The 23,361-nt window shown below is 45.6% G+C and overlaps 1 protein-coding gene and 1 long non-coding RNA gene across 2 annotated transcripts in view; one reads left to right on the top strand and one right to left on the bottom strand.

Annotated features, from left to right (window-relative positions):
- Positions 1-120: 120 nt before the first annotated feature.
- The window catches only part of glis2a (GLIS family zinc finger 2a), a 31,574-nt gene continuing 8,333 nt past the window's right edge, over positions 121-23,361 (bottom strand). The window contains exons 2-7 of the mRNA XM_042104887.1: positions 14,594-14,786; positions 13,313-13,452; positions 9,878-10,060; positions 8,579-8,712; positions 8,101-8,219; positions 121-4,791 (exon numbers count right to left, since the gene is read on the bottom strand). Of these exons, the coding sequence (XP_041960821.1) occupies positions 4,034-4,791; positions 8,101-8,219; positions 8,579-8,712; positions 9,878-10,060; positions 13,313-13,452; positions 14,594-14,762 (1,503 nt within the window). The 5' untranslated portion in view covers positions 14,763-14,786 and the 3' untranslated portion in view covers positions 121-4,033. The remainder of the gene's footprint in view (positions 4,792-8,100; positions 8,220-8,578; positions 8,713-9,877; positions 10,061-13,312; positions 13,453-14,593; positions 14,787-23,361) is intronic.
- LOC121719374 lies at positions 3,392-10,124 on the top strand. The gene is made up of 2 exons (XR_006034257.1): positions 3,392-3,458; positions 10,081-10,124. It is a non-coding gene; the product is annotated as an uncharacterized LOC121719374 (long non-coding RNA).

Raw genomic sequence — 23,361 nt, forward strand, 5'->3', positions numbered from 1 at the left:
TAACATACAGCATACATACAGTTTGGAGCGCTATTTGAGCAGGATCTGATTATTTGAGGCTGCAAAAGAGTTACAGAAACACACACTCACGTCACAGAAACACACACCCAACAACTGTAGTGTTTGTCAAATGCTGTTTTATTAACACCATTAGTGTTATTCTTCTTGATCTGACATTGTTGCCATTGTCGTAACCATTGATAACAAAGCTGACTCAAAGATGGCTTGAAAAGAAACAGGAGGGTTCGTATTTGAATGGGCTTTCCCACTTGTCACTTTCATTTGGGAGTTCTATTTGATGTCCTAAGCCTGATTGTTCAAGGGCGGCATTACAGTGACAAAAACTGTATCAGTTTAGAAATGAATTATACTAAATGCTACATTTCACCCTTGGTCCCACATAACAAAGTGTAAAAAATCTCTCACTTTTTCTCTGTGAAAAGGACTATGCCAATTATTTTTTTACAACGTTCACAACATGTAAGCATAACAATATGTAAGATTAACATGTGTCCAGACATATGAATTGTCAGCATTTATCTAGTTTGACTTGATAATTACTGGTGACTACATTTTGACTGTTTTCTTGTGTTTCTAAAAAAAAAAACATTAATTCATGTGATTGCATTTTTTTTTTATTTATAGCACCCCTCAGTGGTGAAAATGAGATTGAAAAGTACTCATTTCATTTTCTTTTAGAAATGTTAAAATGGCAGATTTTTTGCCTTTAATTCAGCTGTCGGAGCTGAGGCAATTTAGAAACATAATAAAATCTACACATCAAATTTAACACATTAACTCTAATGTGCCATAACCTTTTTCTTTCTTTGCAATTCTATCGACATGTGAAAAAAGACCTTTCCCTAATAATATGTCGTCAGTGTCTTCAGTTCCAAGCGTTGTGTGCTGTGTCTAGAATTGCACGCATCTTTTTGGTACACGACCACTGATCCATTGGGAACGAAACCCTTTTCGTTGTTTTCAACACTTTCCTCAACCACAGCTGAGACAATGAGTGTGTACGTTGGTTTGGTTTCACAGATCTGCATTCTGCTGATTGTCTTGTGCTGTAAAACGAGCTCAACTGCGTCTGAAACACTCATTTGCATTTCCTTTCTTTTTTTACACTTTGCGGTGTGGGATCAGTTGTGGACCACCGTGGACTAAACTGAAGTCCTGTAGTTCTTCGTGTCTTTTCTACAGGCCAGATCCTCCAGTCTGACTCAAGGTGCAAAACAAAATCTTTAGATGCAGGAGTTGAATTGAGGAAAAAGACATTACTTCTCTTTTAACGGTTACAAAATACATCCTTAACAACAGCAGAGACCTCTTAAGAGGTTCTAATTGCACACATTTTAGTTTTATGGATCCCTCACAATTGTCCGTAAAACAAAGACTTGGGGGGAAAATATACATTTATACAGATAACTCTACATAAATGCTTATCTCATACACTGTATGTTGTCTACTTTCACCTAAATAGAAGGCACTTCGGACCATTAAAATACTGATAATTAAATATCTTTATGTGCAAATAAAAAAACAACAACAGCTAAATGGTTTAAAAAACACACATACACATACACACAAAACACACATACACACACACACACACACACACCCACAAGAATGCTCAGCTGCTGATTTCAAATAGGAGAAATCTATTATTACCGTAAGTGAATGCTTATCTGTTAATGTTTAAACATAATGTGTCAGGGAGTAGACCGTGACCAGGTCCGTGTCAATGGAAGCACAGAGCAGCAATACGTGACAAAGGACAATAAAAAAAAAAAGCTAATACAATCAACATTAAAAATGTTTCGTCATCACAGAAATATTATAGAATGAATCCTATCAGCTGATTGGCTGACTGACTTTATACTCATGAAACAACAGCACAGCCACAATGGTGCAAAAAGAGGTGTGGGCTTGTGACAGCTAGCATAGCCGGCATACTGCGCTGACTCAGATACTGCGTATTCAATGATGGTCGGCATAGAGACCATGTGAGTCACTTCGTTTACTTTCCTAAATTGTTTCATAAGTGCAATACCGCACCCTGATAGCCTTGTGATGGATGAACAAGGGTGTCTCAGTTTGAGATAAAAACTCAAAAGACGGGAATAGGTGGACCACAGTCTCCACATCCTCTTGAGGAAAACGTGAGGAGGAGGATCAGGGAACCGAACGCTGACGCAAAGCACCTGTCAAACACATCTCACGTTCAGTAAACAACAGGCGGTCAGTTCAGAGGCCCGTGAGCTGCGTCCACCTAGCAGATCCCTGGACTTATCCAAAGAGTGAATCTACAAATGGCCTGGAGCATTAATGTGTTCGCTTAACCTGCTTCTCTGTACCTACTTACTGTCAATACTTGTTGTTACCTAAAAGAACTTTTGTATCTCTAGTAGGCTATTTTTTCATGGAAGCCATGTGTCTTGACTCACATTTGTTAAGCAGTTATATGAGCAGTACCATGGTCCAAGTCCTGCAGTAGGCTATGCTACTGGTCCTCCTTGTTACACAGCTAGTAATATGTATAGAATTTACTCTTCTCTCAGCTTACATTTAGCTTTTTATTTCACAGATGTGTCATGCTAAGCTAGAGTTTGTTAAGTATGTGCAATAAGCAGCAATGTGATGATTGTCCACCAAGAGCTTCTTTTTGAGGCTTGTCTGAGTGCAACGTCAACTTCTAACCTTTGAGAAGGGGGCAACTGAAGCGGCAGGGTAGGTTAGTGTCACAGACGAAAAAAGCAAAGCGTTTAACTCGGCTTCAAAACTTAAAAGCTCATGGTCCGTTCTTGCTGTCTCCACAGCCTGTCAGAACTGTTTCAGTTGCACCACACTATTGCATGGGGTTTGTCTGCCTAGAAATCACACACAAATAGCATCAATTTTCATACAAAGACTCAGAAGCCCCGAACAAAGGAATTCATATAAAAGAACATTTGAGATATGAGACGTTGATGTGTTGCCTTTCGTCAGAGAAAAAAAAACTTTTAAAGAACATTTTAAAAACAAACAAACAAACAAACAAACAAATGTATCTTTGTTGTTTTTGTTTGCTATGTCATGAAGTAGAGGTCCTGTAAAACTGAAAGAAAAAAAAATGGTTCTAGAACAGCATAAAGTGCAAAAGAATGCTTTGACAGACAGCCTTAAGGGGGCTGTTATGTTGCTGGACTGTCAGGGTAAATTGCCTTTGAGAAGCACTCTGAAATGTATGGACCCCTAAGAAGCCACAGTTAGAGTTCCCCGTATTTGGAAATACATCTGTATCCTGTCACTAGTTTCTTTACTACCTTGCGTTCCCTTACAATGCTTGTTTTTGCATTCCCTTGTGTTACCGTTGTATTCCCTCACAATAACAAGTGTGTGAGCACAATAGTATTGCCACAGAATGTAGAGGGTTTGGGAGGGAAAGCAAAATTTGTTGAAAGGAAAGGCAAACGTGTGTCAGAGAGAGAGAGAGAGAGGAAAAAGAAACAAAGTTCTGTCCCATGGTGGCCTCTCAGGGTCTCTGACTGAACCTACAGTGACCGTGTCCTCACTGTCGTCACACTGCATGACCGCATAAGCCTCAGGACAGATGGCTTGGAGTGAGTCACATGTCCAGTCACACCTCTGGAACTGCCTTATTGCCCTTTCTCTTTAGCATGGAGATGCTACCCCCTCGCAAGTTGTTCACCAGGAGGAAGCAACATGTCGTTGGTTAAGACATGCTTATTTCATAGGCCTCAGGTAGGAATGTTCAAGTAAACTGTCCCATAGCTTCCAACTCTTATTTCGATCTTCTGTAGGGAACGAATAGGGTTATTCTGTTATAGCTTTCGTTGAGAGAGACAAAAAAAGCGTTCAATTCTATCTATGAATCGTTGTAGGAATGGTGGAAATTCGTCCCTTCGCCAAAATTTCTCAACACACCCACATGCTCTCACACACTTTCTCTCACTCACACACAACCACACACATGTGCACACACATACACACATACACCCATTCAGCACCCTTTCCCGAAGGGCCCCGCTGCTTAGCTGACCACAGCCGGCCTTAACACCACCATCCCGGGTGGAATGACAACCCAGGACATGGGGTCGCGTCCGAAGCCCACCTCTTCCTCTTCTCCATCCTCCTCATCCATCCTCTCCTCGTCGTCCTCATCATCCTCCTCCTCCCTGGCCCTCTTGCGGCCCCGGACTCTGCCGGCCAGCAGGGGCCCCAGCCCCAGAGAGGCCCCCGGGAACAGAGGCGAGAGCAGGGACGGGGGCTTGCCCAGGCCCAGGTGCCCGCCGTGGGACAGGCCTGGGGTGGAGGCCACCCGGCTCCCCAGCGCACTCAGATCCAGGGGCCCGATGTTGGACAGGGGCAGCGAGGCTCCGCCAAGGCCCTGCAGGCCGTGGCCCCCGAAGAGGGCCGCGGCAGCCGCTGCAGCCCCCGGAAGGACGATGTGGGCCCCGGCGACGTAGGGCAGCTCGGGCGGAGGGGTGGAGTCGCCCTTGGGCTGGGCGCAACCAAGCATGGGGGGGCCCCCGGAGGAGGCCACCAGGCGACCGGCCTTCAGAAGGGCCTCCATGCCAGATGAGGGGTTCTGCTCCTGGGCCACGAAGTGACCGTGGGCCTTGATGTGCTTGCGCAGGGAGCTGGGGTCAGTGTAGCGCTTCAGGCAGCCCACCATCTTGCAGAAGTAGGGCTTGTCCACATAGTGCGTGCGCGTGTGCTTGAAGCGGTCACTGGAGTTGGAGTAGCGCTTGTTGCAGCCCTCATAGGGACAGATGTAGGGCTTCTCGCCTACAGGAGAGAGAAAGAGAGGTATGCAGGTATGGTAAGGTATGTCATTGTGGGTGGGTGTTTGTATGCACTCAGAAGTGTGTGTGAGCATGTGTTTGGGGGTGTGTGTATGTATGTATGTATGTATGTATGTATGTATGTGTGTGTGTGTGTGTGTGTGAGATCTTGTCGTAATGTAACTGATCATAAGGATCCCCACTAAGCTATTAAAACATGTCAAGGTGTCTTTTATGGGGACAAAATTATTGTCCCCACTAAGTTAACAATGTTTTGTTTCTTAGGCATGTGGTTAGGGTTAGGGATAGGGTGTGGTATAGTCACAGTTATGTATTCTATGGTTACATTCTATGGACACAAATTAATTATTTACTATTGAGTGGCTGGTGAAAGAATCAAAAATGGTTGGCACATTTATTTTTTTCAAAAGTTTCCAAAATATCCAACCCTAAAGACAGGATATAAATGTTTGTATATGTGTGTCAGGGTGTGTGTGTGTGTTTAGGCCTACATGCTATAAAAAGGGTCTAAATGTGAGAATTTGTGTATATGTGCATATATATTGACCCATAGGTATGTGTATTTTTGTGTGTGTGCATGAATGTACAGATACTGTATATCTCCATTAGTGTGTGTATGTGTGATGACAAGGGAGGCTTTCCTTCCTGTGTGTGAGCAGTTCTGAAAACAAATGTGTATGCGTGTCTGGTTTTCTTACCTGTTTGTGGGCAGTTCTGTATGTGTGTGTGTGTGGTTTTCCTACCCGTGAGCAGTTGTGCATGTGAGTGTGTATGTTTGTATATGTGTGTGTGTGTGTTTGTGTGTGTGTGTGTGTGTGTGTGTGTGTGTGTGTGTGTGTGTGTGTGTGTGTGTGTGTGTGTGTTTGAGTGCAGCTATGGGCAGTATTTCTGACACATGTATTTAAAATACGAATACAAAATACAAAATATTACTTTGTAATTTGTATTTGATTTGAATGATGGAAATGCCTTCATATTTTGTATCAAAATACTTTATTTTGTTTTGTATTTTTTTTTTCAATCTGTAAAATATACTGCTCAAAAAAATAAGGGAACACTTCAATCATACACTGGATCGGTACTCTGACACTGTTTGGTTCTGAGCACAAGTGAAACTTTTGAGGCGAGTGTTTTATTTTGAAAGAACTGTCAGACATTCTGTGAATGTAGTTTGAGAATGGAGAAAAGGGTGGAAGGTTTCAAAAATGTGTTTTAACAATTGTGGAAAACTGTAAGTGTTCCCTTATTTTTTTGAGCAGTATACTTAAGACATAGCGTGATGACATCATACATTAAAAGTTAGGACTGTCCAATTTATCAGACCGTATAAAAGAGTCAGTTTTGAATGAAACACAACCTTTTTGTGTTCAAATAGTCTTAACAGTAGTTTTAAAATAGTTTTAATTGAGTAGTCCATTTTTCTAATTGAATCATGTAAGGTAAGCGTACTGTATATGCAGAGGGGAAAAAAAGGAAAAGAGAAATTGTCACGTTTCGAGACCATTTGGAGCTGAGTTGCATCTATGTTATGCTCGGAGATGAACCATGCTTTGTGAATACTGTGGCACAACATTCAGCATGTTTCATTTTAAGACTTCATCTTGAAGTCCTATCAAAGTTATCTTCCTTTAACAAATAATAATAGCTGATCTGCTGACTTCCATCTCTCAAGTCTGTGTCTGTAACCTAGGCAATGAAATTAAGTTAATTCACCATTGGTTTTTAATGACATGAGTAACAGGCTATGCAAATGTTGCCAAACCTTTACATCTGAACATAGCCTAGTTCCTTCTAACTATCCAGTTAGCTCACATAATGTTTTGTTGTAATTTGCAGTGCTCAGCTGAAATGCATTGAACATTGCATGACACTCCTCTGCGATCCAAGACAGGTTCTCCTCGAGTTGTTTGGTCTCTCCTTCTAAAGGGAAAGGCACCTAACATATTATATTATATTATATTATATTATATTATATTATATTATATTATATTATATTATATTATATTATATATATGGGTCACTCTATAATTCAGGGTACATTTCCCGTCTCCATGATAAAGATTTAGTTTATTATCAAAAAAATAAATCTTTATGGAATCAATTTTGAACAATTATGCTAATAAAACACCCTTTCACCAATAACAATGCTTTATATTTATTTTAGACCCAATTTATCCACAAAATATTAACTAAATTACTTCTACACCCCATATTATGACTGTCTCCGACTACAGAGTCATGCATTTAACTTGACTAAACATGATGTTATCAAGTCTAACAATCTATTTTTTGGAGATTCATTTACTAACTGTTACAACATCAGTTATATACAATGCCTATTTTCTGTCCGTCTCAAAGTTCTTGTCAACTCTGTTAACTGCTTAAAATCTACACAGACTTTGAATATGAAGCATGATGGCTACATAGAGAGATGTTACATTTGCATGTGACAAATTTACTGCCATATACAAATTAATAGACGTTGTGCACACAAAAATGTATGTTTCTTTTTCAGCCGTAAACTAAATTATGTAGCTACAGTGATGAAACACACCAGTGATAGTGCTGAATAACTGAAAACTGTACAAATGCTATGTGGTCTAAATCAGACCTGGCTTCTAATCATTCTTATCATTCATTGAATTAGTCACTGAGTCATTGTTGCTGATGTTGAAGTAGACAATCTACTGTATTACTGAACATCATCATTATGAGTCATCAAGGAAAAGTTCTTTGTACATGAGTTACTTTAAAACTAACCTTTATTTAGGTGACCATAAGATTACATTGGGATGTCAGTAACAGGGGGGTCAGCATATTTGACTATGGAATGCCTTGTCAGGCAGAGAAAGTCTGATGCTGTAAGACATTGTCTACTTCATCAACTCACCAATCAATTGATAGATTTCATACTCCATTGAAAAAGTCTTTATAGTATTTTCAAAATACAAAAAACAGTATTTTATTTTGATACATGGCATGGCTACTGTATTTTGAAGTTTCATTTGATACATATATGAGTAAGGTATTTGGTATTTTATTTCCAAATACATTTGATGTATTTTTACCCATCCTTGTGTGTGTGTGTGTGTGTGTGTGTGTCAAGTGTCAGCATTTGTGTATGTGTTATGTGTATGTTAGGGTTTTCCTACCTGTTTGTGAGCAATTTTGTATGTGACTGTGTAAGGTTTGTGTGTGTGTGTGTGTGTGTCTGGTTTTCATAGCTATCGCTAGTGGTTGTGTATGTGAGTGTGAGTGCATGTGTATGTGTATGTGTGTGTGGTTTTCCTACCTGTGTGTGAGCGGTTGTGTATCTTGAGGTTCTCCAGGCGTGAGAAGCTCTTGTTGCAGGTAGGGCAGTGGTGAGGCTTCTCGTTGGTGTGGGTGCGAACATGGATCAGCATTTTGTACCTGCATGATAATAAAAACAAGACAGGTCAGGTCAAGAACAGATCAGTTTAGACAATGATATTGTCTGACTTTATTAACTATTATTATTATTATTATTATTATTATTATTATTATTATTATGACTTTGTTTCCTTAACACCCCATAGAAACATATTTTTATCTTATAACTTTTTCTATTAAGAGATAAAGTTATAAATTCCACATGTTTTATGAAAATAGTTTATCTTGAAAGGTAGGACTAAGGATACAAACAAAAGTCAAAAGTCAAAAACATATTTTCCATTTCATTAGTTACTTTTCCATACTGACTTTACAATTAACATTACAGATCACCCATAAAGAAGCGGTTAAAGCCTTACCTGGCGTTAAAACCACGCCCTCTGCGTGCGCACCCCTCCCAGTGGCAGCAGTACCCAGAATCCTTTTCAGGCTTCACATGAAAGTCATTAACGTGATCCACCAAGTCCTGCAGCGAGTCGAACAGCAGGCGGCACTAGAGAGCAAGATGTGAGACAGAGAAAACGACAGGAAGAAAAGAAAGAGTTGCAGAAAAGGAGGGGCAAAGAAGGAAACAACGAACAATTTAGATTCCACATGTCGGTATAGCGGGCACTTGAAAATGTACTTTTTGAAATCAAATTCATAACCTTATTACAGCATGATGACCAAGAACCAAAAAAGAAATAGCAAGTGAACGTAATCCCTGATACATATGAGATACACTAACTTCTTTAGGTTATAAGATGGTAATAATCTTCACAAACTCTAACCTAAACTATAGAGCTATTCCCTGTTCTTACCCAGTAATGTGGCAATACACTGTGTTTAATCTTCTCAGAAACATTACTGAAACACTGAAGTCCAGTAGTTTTTTTTTTGTTATCGTGCATTCAGGCACTCCCAAGTTTAATGCTGTTAACAGTTAGTCCTAAGGGGCGTTCTTTCTACTTTGACCACCAGAGGGTGCATGGTTGCTCCTAACACGGTCTGAGGTCTTCTTCAGGAATTATTGGACTAATGTTTTAAAAAATACGCCCTGTTGTCTATTTAGTACACGCCATATGCTGCTCAGATAGCAGGGAATAAAGCATGAAAGTAAATATGGAGGACATCTTAATTATTTAAAGTTATAACTTGATAAGTTATACGTTTATACCTTTCTTGTTATTTCCTTTGGAACATTGTTTTTAAAAATCTCTACATATCAAATTCTTCTATGCAAATCAGACAGCCCTTCAGATGATATGATGCATGAGGGTTTCACTTGAGTATTAGAGGCCTTCTTAAGCTACAATGGCAGCAACAGTGTTAACAAGGTGTTAACAAGAGTGTTTTGTTTTTATGTTTTTATACAAGTAGGTGAAAAGTATTTTTCCCAAATAGATATCATAGAGTTACTTATATCAGAGCCAACATGTCATTATCACACAACACATTCTTTAGTGATTTCTGTAGCTAAGCTTGGTGGAGCCATGCACTGATGGCTGAATCTCAATCACCGCAACACTTTCTGAAGGGACTCACTTAAACGACGGCTCCAACCACGCCCCGTCCCCCCCCCCCCAGACACACACTCATACACACACACACACACACACACACACACACACACACACACACACACACACACACACACACACACACACACACACACACACCTTCTTCCAGCGGCAGGCCAGCTGCTCGTCTGAGGAGGGCTCGGGTGACGTGCGCTTCTCCCCGTTCCGACCAATGAACAGGGAGGAGGGGAGCTGGAAGCCACCCCCTGCACCAATGGGCAGGAAGAACTGGAATCCCTGTGCTGAGGCCCCGCCCTCCAGGTAGTGGGCGTTTGCAGACTCCTGTGAGAAGGTATGGAGAGGTGAGAGAGAGAGAGAGAGAGAGAGAGAGAGAGAGAGAGAGAGAGAGAGAGAGAGAGATGATGCGCTATTGGCAAATTAAATCAAAATGCCTTAGCTAACTCTGCAGGGAGAACAAGCCCAGACATATTCCCTTAAGTACACACACACACACACACACACACACACACACACACACACACAGAGAGAGCGAGTATAGTTTACTTGGGGTATCTCCTCAGCCGTCAGCTAAGGCAGCTGAGAAAGCAGGCAATAAGAGCTGTCTGTGTCTGCGCTAATGAGAATGACTCACTCAAGTCAGCAGCAGACGCGACCAAAATGGACACAAGGAGGACGAGCGAGAGAGAGAGAGAGAGAGAGAAAGACAGAACAAACAAACGAACGAAAGAAAGAAAGGCAAAAAAAACAACATCAAGGTCACGACCCCTAGACAGAGAGAGAGAGGGATAGAGGGAGTGAGTGAGGGATGATGAATAGGGAAGGCTTCACCCCTCGGAGGTCGCAGGGAGGGGCCGGCCTGTGCGCAGGCCGACAGCCCTGGCTCGAGCTGGAGCCACGCTGCACTTGTGGCCAGCTCCCCGTCCACTGGGAGGAAAGAGTGGGAGTTCTTGAGGACTGGCCTCATAAATGGAGGGGGGGGGGGTTGGGGGAGGAATGAGAGAGGAAAGCTGGATTGTGGGGTTGGTTTTTTTGTGCAGCGTTTTTCGCACATATGGTCAATGTTTAGTGTGCATAGAGGCGGAGAAAAGGGAGAGCACATTTCTAAGCAATGGGAATGGACAGGCCATGGGACACAGGCAGGTCAGCACTTTTGCTCTATGGGAAACTGATTGGGGTCAATATCGGTGTTAGATGGAGATAAACTGTGATTGAAAACTGAAAATGTCATCATGATTTGTTGAATAGATTCCAGGGGTTACAAAGTAATGTAATAAACCATAGGCCTCTCTCTCTCTCGCTCTCACTCTCTCTCTCACTCTCTCTCTCACTCTCTCTCTCACTCTCTCGCTCTCTCTTTCTGTTTATCTATATCTCGTTCATGGTGAGGGTTCAGATGGGGGCATCTTTATCAGTGTATAGTCTGTGTGTGGAGATATGGAGGTTGGTGCCGTCACTAAATGAGCCACACACCACAGATTGATGGGGAATTAAATTACATATGAGCTGAATTGAGTTACTGGGCGTGAGGTCTGCACATGCCAGACCTCTGCCACCCCCCTCCAAAGCACAAATACATTCGTGTACACACACACACACACACACTACCACCCCACACAGACACACACACACACACCAGCACAACAGCTCCAGCTGTTCCTGATGCCTCGGCTGGTCCTTAGCTCTTAACTGTATTTTTTTTCTACAAACCCTTAAAGGAACTTTTTGTGCTGAATGCAGAGTTTGCTGGTTTCAGACATACTCTAAACCCACACCCTCTTTCTTGGTATTCCAGTCTATTCTATGCATATCGATTGTTTGTCTGCTTTAAGACAAGACTTTAAGACTTTTTTGTTCTGTTTTAAAGCTGCACCCAGCACTGTTAGCAGTAGTCTTAACTTACACCAGACTTGACCATAGGAACCCATTTCCTGCCTTCCGAGTGCTAAGCTGAGCACTCACAAAATAAGCAACAGGTAAGGACGTGCACCTGTGTGAGCCTCCTGACTGAACGACACTGATAACAGCAGCTGTAGGAGCGTATCTAACATTTCTCTCTCAGAGGATGGAGCTTCTCCATAACTATCTGAAAGTGAAGACAGTGGACAGTGTTCAACAACATGACGCACTACGGCGTTAACGTAGATCAGTGGACAGGGCGCGGCGAGCGGCCTCACACACAGGCCACCAGTGTGCATGCGGCTATGTGTGACCTGTCTGTCGTGTGTTCCAGTTTCCTTGGCTGGACAAAGGTGGCAAACAGCATGTTGGGGAGAATGCGCCGGGCCAAGATTCGATTTGGACGTCTAAATGAGTGGCCAGCAGTCGGTGGGGCTGAATGGGCGTCAGTGGAGCATCCAGGCACGGCCGGCGCAGGAGGAGTGCATGTGATGGCTAATGAGTTCTTACGGGGACACCATGGCCTCTCCGACAATGATTTGATTTTCAACCCCCCCCCCCCCCCCCCCCCCACCTCCCAACCCTTCCAGCCCCCTTCCCATGCTCTGGTCAGGCACGAGACACTGACAGCTAACTTAGAGGACACACACACACACACACACACACACACACATTTACACAGATATATACACACACACAGCCTCTTTTTCTAACACACTCGGGTCTGGAGCACGGGGAAACTAAGGCGTTAATTCACAGTCTGTCCTGTTCCCTAACGCTCCACACAGTATAAGTACTTAAGCCTGACTGAGTTAGCGCAAATGTAGGTTACAGAGTGGAGTCTAAAACTCCTTAAAAGCACCCTTCAGTGCCACAGTCTCAAAAAAGAGACGTCTGTAAAGGCTCTTTGTAGGAGATTTACATTGAATATACTCTGTATTTGGATAATATATTTCAGTCTGAATACATGTAAACTATTCAAATATAAAATGCCAGAGCCCAATAGTTTCGGGAAGGACTAACAGAGGGGAAACATTTCCGAAAAATATTTTTTGCCAACTCTATTTCAGAGGCCATGTTTAGGTAAGTAGTTTAAGTAGTTTTTTCTGACAGACCTTACTTTTTGTAGGTCCAAATAAGGAGAAACTATGTAGATGTACAATGTTTCAAATTCAGGTGATAACATCCCGGCTTTGGCTCACGTCATACTTTAACGTGGGTCACGACCCCGACACCATCACGGGAGTGTGTGATTATAAAGACACGTGTTCTTGAACATGCATTCCCAAAGCGTGCATTATGGAATTTGATAGTCTCCCTCAGGATTCATTCGTACTATTTTCAGACTGGCTTTTAAACACCTGGGTTTGGGGTGAACAGTTTGAAACACACACCCCATCCATCTACGAGATAGCTCAAACATGCCTTTCGAAGGGCAGGTGAACTGAAATAAATTCTTTGTGGTTATTATTTGTGATGGCTGGAACGGCTCTGGGCTCATAGACATTGATATCTAAGTATCCTTTTATCGTCCGTCAAAGCTAAAAGTTAAAAAGTTAAAACAAACCTTATCAAAATCGCAATCCCAAAAAACCCCCACCTACACACACACCCACAACCACACACAAACACACCCACACACACATATCACAGGGTAGCATGCTGGCCTATACGTACCCTGGGGAGGAAGGAGTGTGTGGCGACCCCGTTAGACTGGGTGTCCACAGGGGAGGGAGGTGCGGAGTTGTGTCGAGAGGTCAGGTCCATGGCAGGGGGGGTCTGGGGCTCCTGCTTTGCCTGGGGGGACACCGGCACACCTGCAGTACAGGTATGAGGAGGGGGAGGAGAGAGAGAGAGAGAGAGAGAGAGGATTAAAGGCATTTCAAGGTAAAGAACTCACAGGTGGGAATTCCTATATCCCAGGCACACATATAGACACAACACACACACACATAGAAAACAGAATGTAGTGATATATATAGATATATGTGAAGATCTGACTCCAAGTTACTCCCTTCTTTTCCAGATTAGCTATGTATGTATGTGTGGTAAACGCATCCGGCATTAATATTTTTTTTGCATGTCTGTCTGTATTTATTTATTTATTCGGCACAGTGATAATAACACACTTCAAACTTTTCCACTCCAAACAGCTGTGAGTCACTCCATTGTTCTCTCTCTCTCTCTCTCGCTGTCCACGTTTTGTTTTCTTTTCCAAGATATCTGGGTGAGTGTCCAAGCCACAGTGAGCTCCCCCTGGCCACTCCGCCCTCTCCTCTCCTCTCCAGCAGCACTGGGGCCATCATCTCTGAGGTCACTACGTCTCTATCAGTAACCTCCTGATTGCTCATTAACATTTCATTCTACTTACACAGCGGCTGATTTCAGCCATTATGCATGTCATGTGCACGCATGTCTGTAACTCTCTCTCTCTCTCTCTCTCTCTCTCTCTCTCTCTCTCTCTCTGCTCTGAGAAAAATGAACCAATGTCCTTTTGTGCCGCTAGCATCACGCTAAGCTATAGACATATATAGGTTAGTGACGTCACATCTAAATGATTCCATCACGGGCCCCATCAGACACAGGTCAGTGCTGGGCCACAGAGAGAGAAAGAGAGAGAGAGAGAGAGAGAGATAGTGAATGAGAGGGGGGTAATTAGATCATATTGGCAGCCATAGTGGTGAGGTGAGCTCACACGGTCACCCAAAACAATAGCCTGCTTCACGCCATGTCTGTTGTTTACAGACACCATGATGAGGGAACCCTGCCATTAAGAATGCCATTGCACTGCGTGAAGTCTGCAGGCATTACCTGGGTAAGTCATGTGCGCCACCTTCGTGTGCTCGCTCAGTATAATGCATTACCCGAGGGACACAGGTCCTCGCTGCCATGTACACCTCTGGTCACCTAAAAAAATGTCGATTTCTATTCTTTCGATGTTCTTGGCCGCTGACTGACCTGTGGGCGGTGAGGAGGGGGGCACAGGCGTGATGACGCTCTTGTCGTTAGCGGTGCGGGCCTGGCGGGCGCGGGTGGCGTGCAGTGGGGCGCAGATGGACATTCTCTGTGGCGCACGGTCTCTGCCCGACGGCAGCTTCAGGTCCAGCGGTTCGTCCAGTGACAGCATGGCAGTGGCACGTGCTCCGCACACCTGTGGTCAGAGAGACAATTAGAACGGGTGTTACTGTGAGGTCACTCTCCACTTCAGTCAGCCAGGTTACAGTGCTGCTATCATGTTCATATCACAATGTAAGCACTTCACATAAATCCCAGATACAAGCTCACTTGTACTTTGGTAAAACATTTTCTCATCAAAAACATGTCTGGAAAAGTAAATCCACCTCAGAGGGAATAAGAAGCCCATGAGACACTTCCATTCCCACCCTCAGAGACCCTAGCGAGAAAAATATCTTACAGACATATGCGATAGGGCTGCTAAATATACGTGGAGCAACTGTAACTCATTTACATGTCGTTCTGCTAGTCACGCCAGTCAGAGCTCCTCAGAAGTACACACACACACACACACACACACGTACTCGCACACTTACACACTCTCACGCAAACCTTCTGTGGGATGCTGCTGCTGCTGCTCTGGGTGGTTCACTCCTCTCTCTCTCTCTCTCTCTCCCTCTCTCTCTCTCTCTCTCTCTTTCTCTTTCTCTCCCCCCTCCTATGACCTTTGTTCACACACACACACACACACACACACAGAGGAATGTAAGCCATATCAGACCAGATGGCCTGCTCTCTGTGTGCCCCCCTCAGCCTTAGTAACTTCTCGTCCTAGACATCATGAAATTCACACACTCACACTCTCTCTCTCTCTCTCTCTCTCTCTCTCTCTCTCTCTCTCTCTCTCCCCTCTCTCTCTCTCTCTCACACACACACACACACACACACACACACACTCACTGTCAGATTTCCATTATGTATACCATATACATAATGGAACACTGACATAAAAAAACATACACATGCACAGCATCAGTACCGCCACAACTCATGCCAACATGCCAGATGCCAACCACACCAACCACGCAGCAGAAACACGCCCGCTGCCCTGCTTTGTTCCTCCCTCTCTGTGACACATATACACAAACACATCCAAAAACTCTCCCTCACACACACGCACACACACACACACACACCAACTCACTGTCTTGCTAACGCACAAACTCTTTCCCTTTTCTCTCTCTCACACACACACACACGCACGCACCACACACACACACACACACACACACACACACACGCACACACACACACACACACCAACTCACTGTCTTGCTAACGCACAAACTCTTTCCTTTTCTCTCTCTCACACACACACACGCACGCACACAACACCACACCACCACACACACACACACACACACACACACACACACACACACACACACCCACACACACACACCAACTCACTGTCTTGCTAACGCACAAACTCTTTCCCTTTTCTCTCTCTCACACACACACACACACACACACACACACACACACACACACACACACACACACACACACACACACACACACACACACACACACACACACACACACGCACGCAGAGTCCTAATGAAGAGCAGTGGTTAGGGTGTCTGGCCTGTATCTACATGTAGCCCCAGCGTCTGTGTCTGTGAGACATGGGTGGAACCGCAGGTCACCCAGTTTATTAACCCATTACCATAAATGAAGACCTGCACGCCCACGGGAGAAGACAAGAGGAGAGAGGGATAGAGAGAGGAGGAGGAGGAGGAGAGGAGAAACGAGAAACTAATGTAAACTCACCCCAGGGTTCGCTCCTGAACCCCAGAGTTCTACAGAGTCCAGGCTATAGGGGCCATGCTGAGCGGAGAGGAGATGTTTACGCTCAGGCAGCCATCCTGGCCCGTAAACCACAACTGGCCATGAGTCACGGTGGAGCCGTACAAACAGGCCCACCGCAAAAAGCATAATTTCTCCCAGCTACCACATTCCTCCGCACTGTCAGCTAGGGACCGGAGCGGACACATTCAGGCAGAAACTATACTCTTAGTTTGGACAAAAGTTTAACTTTGTCAAATTTAGGGTCCACTATAAGTTTTTTTTCATGTTAAAACTGCTGTAAACATTATTATATTTCAAGTCTTTTTTTATATGTATATATCTAACAGTGTATATTTATGATATGAACTGTTGTCGTAGTTGAGAGGCTGAAGCTGTTCTGCCCATGGCCGTGGAGGCTGCTGGACTGGACTGGACACAGGCTGCAGAAGCGCTTGACACAAACAGGCTCTGGACACCACTCTTAGCCAAGGTCACACCCTGGCTCCTGAGGAGAGGCTGTCTAGCTAGCCCCATCTACCCTCTCTCGTCCCCCTCTTCCCCTGTCAAACTATCTGTCTTTCTTTCTCTCCACCCCTTGTTTTCTCTATCCCTCCCTCTTTTTTTCTCTCCCTTTCCCTTCTTTTTCTCCTGTCTTCCTTTTTCATCTGTTTCTTTCCACTGTTCTTTTCTTTTTCTCTCCTCATCCCCCCTGTCTCTCTCTCTCTCTCTCTCCATCCTTTCCCCCTCACTCTTTTTCTCTCATTCCCTCCCTCCCTCCCTTTCTCTCGCGCTCTTTCCAGCGGAAACTCCCCTCAGTGCAGGAACGCAGACGGCGCCCCCACTCAGCCCTGTGGCCCCCGTCCTGGCAGCCACTCCCTGGCAAGAGCTCCCCCTCCTCCCCCTCCTTCTCTCCCTCTCTCTCTCTCTCATTTTCTTTCTCTCTCCACCCTCCTTTTCCCGGCCTCACTCTCTTCTTCTCCTCCCTCTGATGGATTCTCTCCCTCTGGCCTCGATTCCCCCTTTAGCTTTTTATATTTTCATTCTCTCTCTCTCTCTCTCTTTCTCTGTTTCTCTCTGTTTCCACATAACCTAGCCTGATTTTGGACTCTTCTTGCACTAGTCTGTTTGTGATTTAGCAAGGCTAGCGGCACTGTTTTCACTGTAGGCCATTACCCACTGATGAACAGCATACAGAGGGCTAACAGCATACATTTGGCCGTGTGTTTGTGTTGTGTTTTTGTCAACGTATTTGTACAAAATATATGTGTACAAAACTTTACACAAATTTACACAACATGTACACATGCATGTGTGTGTGAGTATCAGCACGTAGGTGTTTGTTTGTTCGTTCATCATGTTCGTTTGTTTTGTCGTGTGTGTGTGTGTGTGTGTGTGTGTGTGTGTGTGTGTGTTGAGGCGGGGGGGATGGGTGGGCAGGGTCAGGCTGGTGGTGGTTGTGAGATGGAGGGGCTAGAGAGGCAGGCGAGGAGGCTGTGGTGGGGGGGGGGGGGGTCTGCTGAGTTGACCTCACAGGGACTTCCGCACCCAGGCGTGGGGTCAGGTTGTCTTTGTGCCGACAGCTTGCCGCTTTGAAAGGAATCTTTGTCCCCCCGCGGGGCAAACACAGCCTGGAACAGTTTGGTGTGTGCTTGGAAGTGGAGGGGCAGGAGAGGGCGGATGAGCGGAGGGGGTGGGTGGTGGTCGGGGGGGGCGATGCGAAGGGTGCCAGGGGGTCTGAATGAGACGTTTGTATCCCCTACAAACACCCCCCACCACCGACACCACACACACACACACACAGATATATACACATACACACACACACACACACACACAGATATACACACACTCACACACACAGGGCAGCCTCCTATGTACTCACACACATTCTCGATTCCAGAGTTCAAAGCACATTGGAGGCTGATGGGGGTGGGAGATAGAGAGACATTGTGGGAGAGAGAGAGATGGAGGGGGGAAGAGAGAGAGAGAGAGAGACAGAGAGAGAGAGAGAGAGGGGTTGAGATGTTTCATTTTTCACGGTGCGCTTGCCCTGGTTCTGCCCAGGGGCCAGGAAGAGGGTGGTAGGGCCTCTGTGGGAGTCCTCTCAAAAGACAATTTAATTTGTTTTTCATCTCTCTCTCTCTCTCTCTCATTCCCTTACTCTTTCCCCTATCTGTCTCTTACTAACTCTCCGTTTGTCACACACACACACACACACGGCGAGCCACATTTCCCCAAGTGGCCTCTTCAGATAATCATTAAGATGAACACAGTCGGCGCAAACCCTGGACCCCCAACAGAGATGATGAACTAGAGCAGCTATCACGGACTTCAATCAGATCAGATGTCCACAGTGACCCGGCAGAGAGAGAGCTGCTCCGTTTTATCTCTCAAATCCAAAAACAGAACTTCTATCCTTACTGAAATACGGGTTTTTGAAATGCCTGCATGACGTCCAGAATTGCATTAAACTATGCACTAACACTCTACAAGAAGTGGTCTATGCTCTAACACTCTCCAGAAGTGGTCTAGAGCACTTTGGCACGGAACTCTGCATAAAGAACAATCTAGAAAAACACTGGACGTAAGGCTAATCGAATAAAACAAAAACATGAGAGCAATGTTGAGAGCAACCTATACTTTTTTTAAATAAGTTTTACTAAAAGATGAAAATGAAAGAGCTAAAGATTCTGCGTTCAAGACGTTTCTCTGGCCATATTGCTAGTGTGCTGGGGGCCTCTGTGGCCTCTGCTCTGTGCTTGTTGAGGCTGTGAACACATGAAGACAGAAGCAGCTCAGCTCCTGGCCACAATACAGGCTGTGCTGAGAGAGCCACTGCATGCCAGGCCACCAGTGTGGCTTTGCATTCCACTGTGAGCTCACAGCCGCTCACACATGCAGGCCATGCAGAGAGATGGTGCTCACACACACACACACACAGGCAAAAACACACAGCACAATGAGCACAATGCACACACACACTTATGCATAAATATATGCTGTGTGATTGTGAGAGCGGACTCACACAATGACACACATATACCCAAACACACTCTTACATAAACTCAGCCGTACACACACACATACACACACGTACATTTCTGTATTTAATGTGTGTGTGTGTAAAGGTATGGGCAGAAAGGACACTGGATCATTTTAAAAGCATATGCCCACACACAGACCTGGCCCTGCTCTAAACTGCACATGTGGGGCTGCACACTTAAAGGAAAAGAGTTGGCACACACAATCATGGAAAAACACTATATGCAAAGACACAGATATATGGAGGAATATGCACGCACACTTGCAAACACTCTCTCTCTCTCTTTCTCTCTCTCTCTCTCTCTCACACACACACACACATACACACAGACGTGGAGAAATGTACACAGACACAAATGCACATACACTCACAAAGACAAACATACTCTCACACACAGTTGGCCAGAAATATGCATGCACACACACAAGCACACCCATTCGCACCCTCACATATACTCACACAGACACACACACACACTCTCACACACACACACACACACACACACACACACACACACACACACACACACACACACACACACACACACACACCTCCCCGGGCCTCTTTCTTCCCCTCAGTGACCTCCCATTGGGCAGAGTGCCCAGGCACTGATCCCTACCTCCCTGGCCTCCACACACACACACACACTCATACACACACAAACCACAGCCTCAGTGGACACCCTGCTGCTCACAGGCAAGCACACCCTCACACACACACACACACACACACACACACATCCAAACCATAGTCTCAATCGACATCCCCCCTCAACACTAACACACAAAAAGTATCATATCTATACACACACGCCATAATACACACACACAAAGTTAAACCGCACACACACACACAAACACACACACATACTCTGTGGCTCCACTGCCCCTCACCCAAGCTACAATAAATCACACACACCCTTCTCTCTCTCTCTCTCTCTCTCTCTCTCCCTCTCTTACACACCCACACACTCATACACCCTACTCACCCTCACTCACCCTTCTCTCTCTTATATACAAACACACACACACACACACACACACACACACACACACACACACGTACGCTGCGTCTGCGTCACACACCCTCAGATGAGAGACTCTTTCCTGCCTCCCTGCACCCCAGCCAGCTGCCGCCCGCCTTCTCACACAGGAAACCTCCGTTTCCACGACGCCCTGAGCTGGCCTCCCTCTCTCCTCCCCTCCCTCTCTCCTCCACCTCCTCTCCTCCCTCACACTCTTCCCTCTCTCTCTCTCTCTCCTCCTCTCCTGCGTCCCTCCCTCTTTCCCCCTCTCCTTCCCGCTCTCCCCTCTGTTTTTCCAGTCTTTACTTTTACCGACCCACTACTGTCTCCAGCCAGTCCCCGCCACCCCTCTCCCCCCGTCTCTCCCTCCCTCCCTCCCTCCCTTCCTCTCTCTCTCCTTTTTTCTATCCCTCCCTGTGAGTTTTTATCCTCTTTTCTTTTTCTTTTCTAAGATCCCGTGCTTGAGGGCCCAGGCATCCATACCTCGCTCTGCTCCCACTCCTTTAGCTTTTTTCCTTCTTCTTCTTCTTCTTCTTCTCACCGTTGTTTAACTCCTTCCCTGGCTTTTTACCCTGTCCTTTCTCTTTTTCTCTCTCCTCTCCTTTTTCTCTCTTCCTCTGTTCTTGACTCTCCCTCCATCCCTTTCCAAAACTTTCCTTACTTTCCCAGAGAAGCCACATGCCTCTGGTGGGCCATTATATAACCGTGAAGTGTGTGTGTGTGTGTGTGTGTGTGTGTGTGTGTGTGTTGGGCAACATGGGGAGGACGGCTGCAGAGTGGCTGGAAAAGAAGCACAGAGAGAACAAGACGGAGGAGTGGACAGGGAGACTTGTCACAGGAAGGATAGAGAGAGAGAGAGAGAGAGAGAGAGAGAGAGAGAGAGGCAGTCATAAAAGGATCACCTACAGAGAAGAAGACAGAATAGTGAGGGGAATAGAGACAGTCAGAGAGAGAGAGAAACAGATACAGACAGATAGGGAGAGATCTTGCGACTGTGTGACCGTATGTGTGTGTGTGTGTGTGTGTGTGTGTATGTGTGTGTGTGAAGGTGAAAAATCAAACTAGTGGACACCTGTCAGCCACCCAGTGTAAAACTCCTTTTTACGGGGCCGCTGAACTCAAGTCCCAGATGCAGTGTTTTACACAGTGAGGGCCTGTGGCCACACAGCTGTAGACATGTCTGACCCTCCCCACCTCCACCTCACACACACACACACACACACACACACACACACACCACGCACTGAGCCAGGAGACATGCTCTACCCTTACAATAGGATGGTTCCATCCCAAACTCAGCACACACACACACACACACACACACACACACACACACACACACACACACACACACACACACACACACACACACACACACACACACACACACGTGCGCGCCATGGGAGAGCAGAGGGGAGTGGTGCTGAGAAAACAAGAGCACGAACACCCCCAACACCACCCCCAACACCACCCCCAACACCATCAGCACCATCTCCTCACCTCACATGATTTGGCTGTAGCTGTCCACACACGGTGCATTGTCCTCTCCCTCCCTCCCTCCCTCCCTCCCTCCCCACGCCCACTGCTCCTCGTTCTGGGGGCCCCGCTGGACCGGTGGGCTCCTCACCAACACAAACAGGTAGGATCACGTAGGAGCCCTGTCCACTTGGCCGGTCTCCGCTGCGTCGTCCTGGACCTCGTTTTCAAAGTTTAATGAGGCCAAGTTGCGGCTTGGCCCCCGGGTAGGCTTGCGATATTTTAACCATGTCCACTCCACGCCAAGCGACTCTCCCCGCGGCCTCTTAATAACACTAGACCCCTGATGGACACACCGCAACAGAACAGAGCGTTCCCACCAACAGAGGAGGCGTTCCATGCTGAGGTCCATTTGAGACGGTGCATGTAATGCTTTTAACTTCTTACAAAACGGTTGTGACACTATCATAACTTCCATCGACTCAGTATTCTCGTAAAGTAGTTGCTGTTCTTGTCATCTGGTAACTGAGATTCACACCCCATCACCCAATATGACATAACACCAGGACTGGGATTACCGGCACAAGCCACAGGCATGTGATGTAATTCATCAGAAAGACAGAGAAAGAACAAGAGTGAGCAGTGGGACTGTGACTAGTGTGTGTGTGTGTGTGTGTGTGTCTGTGTGAGTAAGTAAGAGAGAGAGAGGGCAGAATGATACGTAGGTATAGCTACGTGTGTGGGAATGTATGTGCTTGCATATATGTCAGTGTGTGTATGTATGTATGTGTGTGTGTGTGTGTGTGTGTGTGTGTGTGTGTGTGTGTGTGTGTGTGTGTGTGTGCGTGCCCAGCGTGAACAGCTCTGAGCAGCAGCAGTGGGCCAGTGAAGCGGCTGGTGGCTGTAAGCCGTGGCCTTCTGCTGCCAGATTAATGCCCCCGGGGACGCTTAATCTGGCCGCACACGGGCCTCATGTCACCATAGCGACCAAAACTGTACTTTAAGAGGCGCACACACACACACACACACACACTGAAAAAGGCTAAACATGCCAAGTCTAGCCTGTAGCTTTGTTTAGGTGATACTCTGAGGTAGCAACACACACACACTAACTCACCAAATAAAGTTGTCCACCTCCAGTGCCTCTTCCCCCATGAGGTCAACTTAGTGTTGGATGGACAGAATAATGAGGACACATTTGTGAAAGCAAAAAAAGGACAGAGGTTGATACTCGTGACACACAGGGTGAGTCACCTCTCCGAGGAATGACCTGCCGCCACCGCAGCCATAAATGTACCATTATCACCAACAGTGACATCAGTGATCACCTCTCCCTTCACCCTCAACTCCCTCTCCTTCTCTCTCTCTCTCTCTCTC

This window comes from Alosa sapidissima, chromosome 9, assembly GCF_018492685.1.
Source record: "Alosa sapidissima isolate fAloSap1 chromosome 9, fAloSap1.pri, whole genome shotgun sequence".
NCBI lineage: Eukaryota > Metazoa > Chordata > Actinopteri > Clupeiformes > Clupeidae > Alosa > Alosa sapidissima.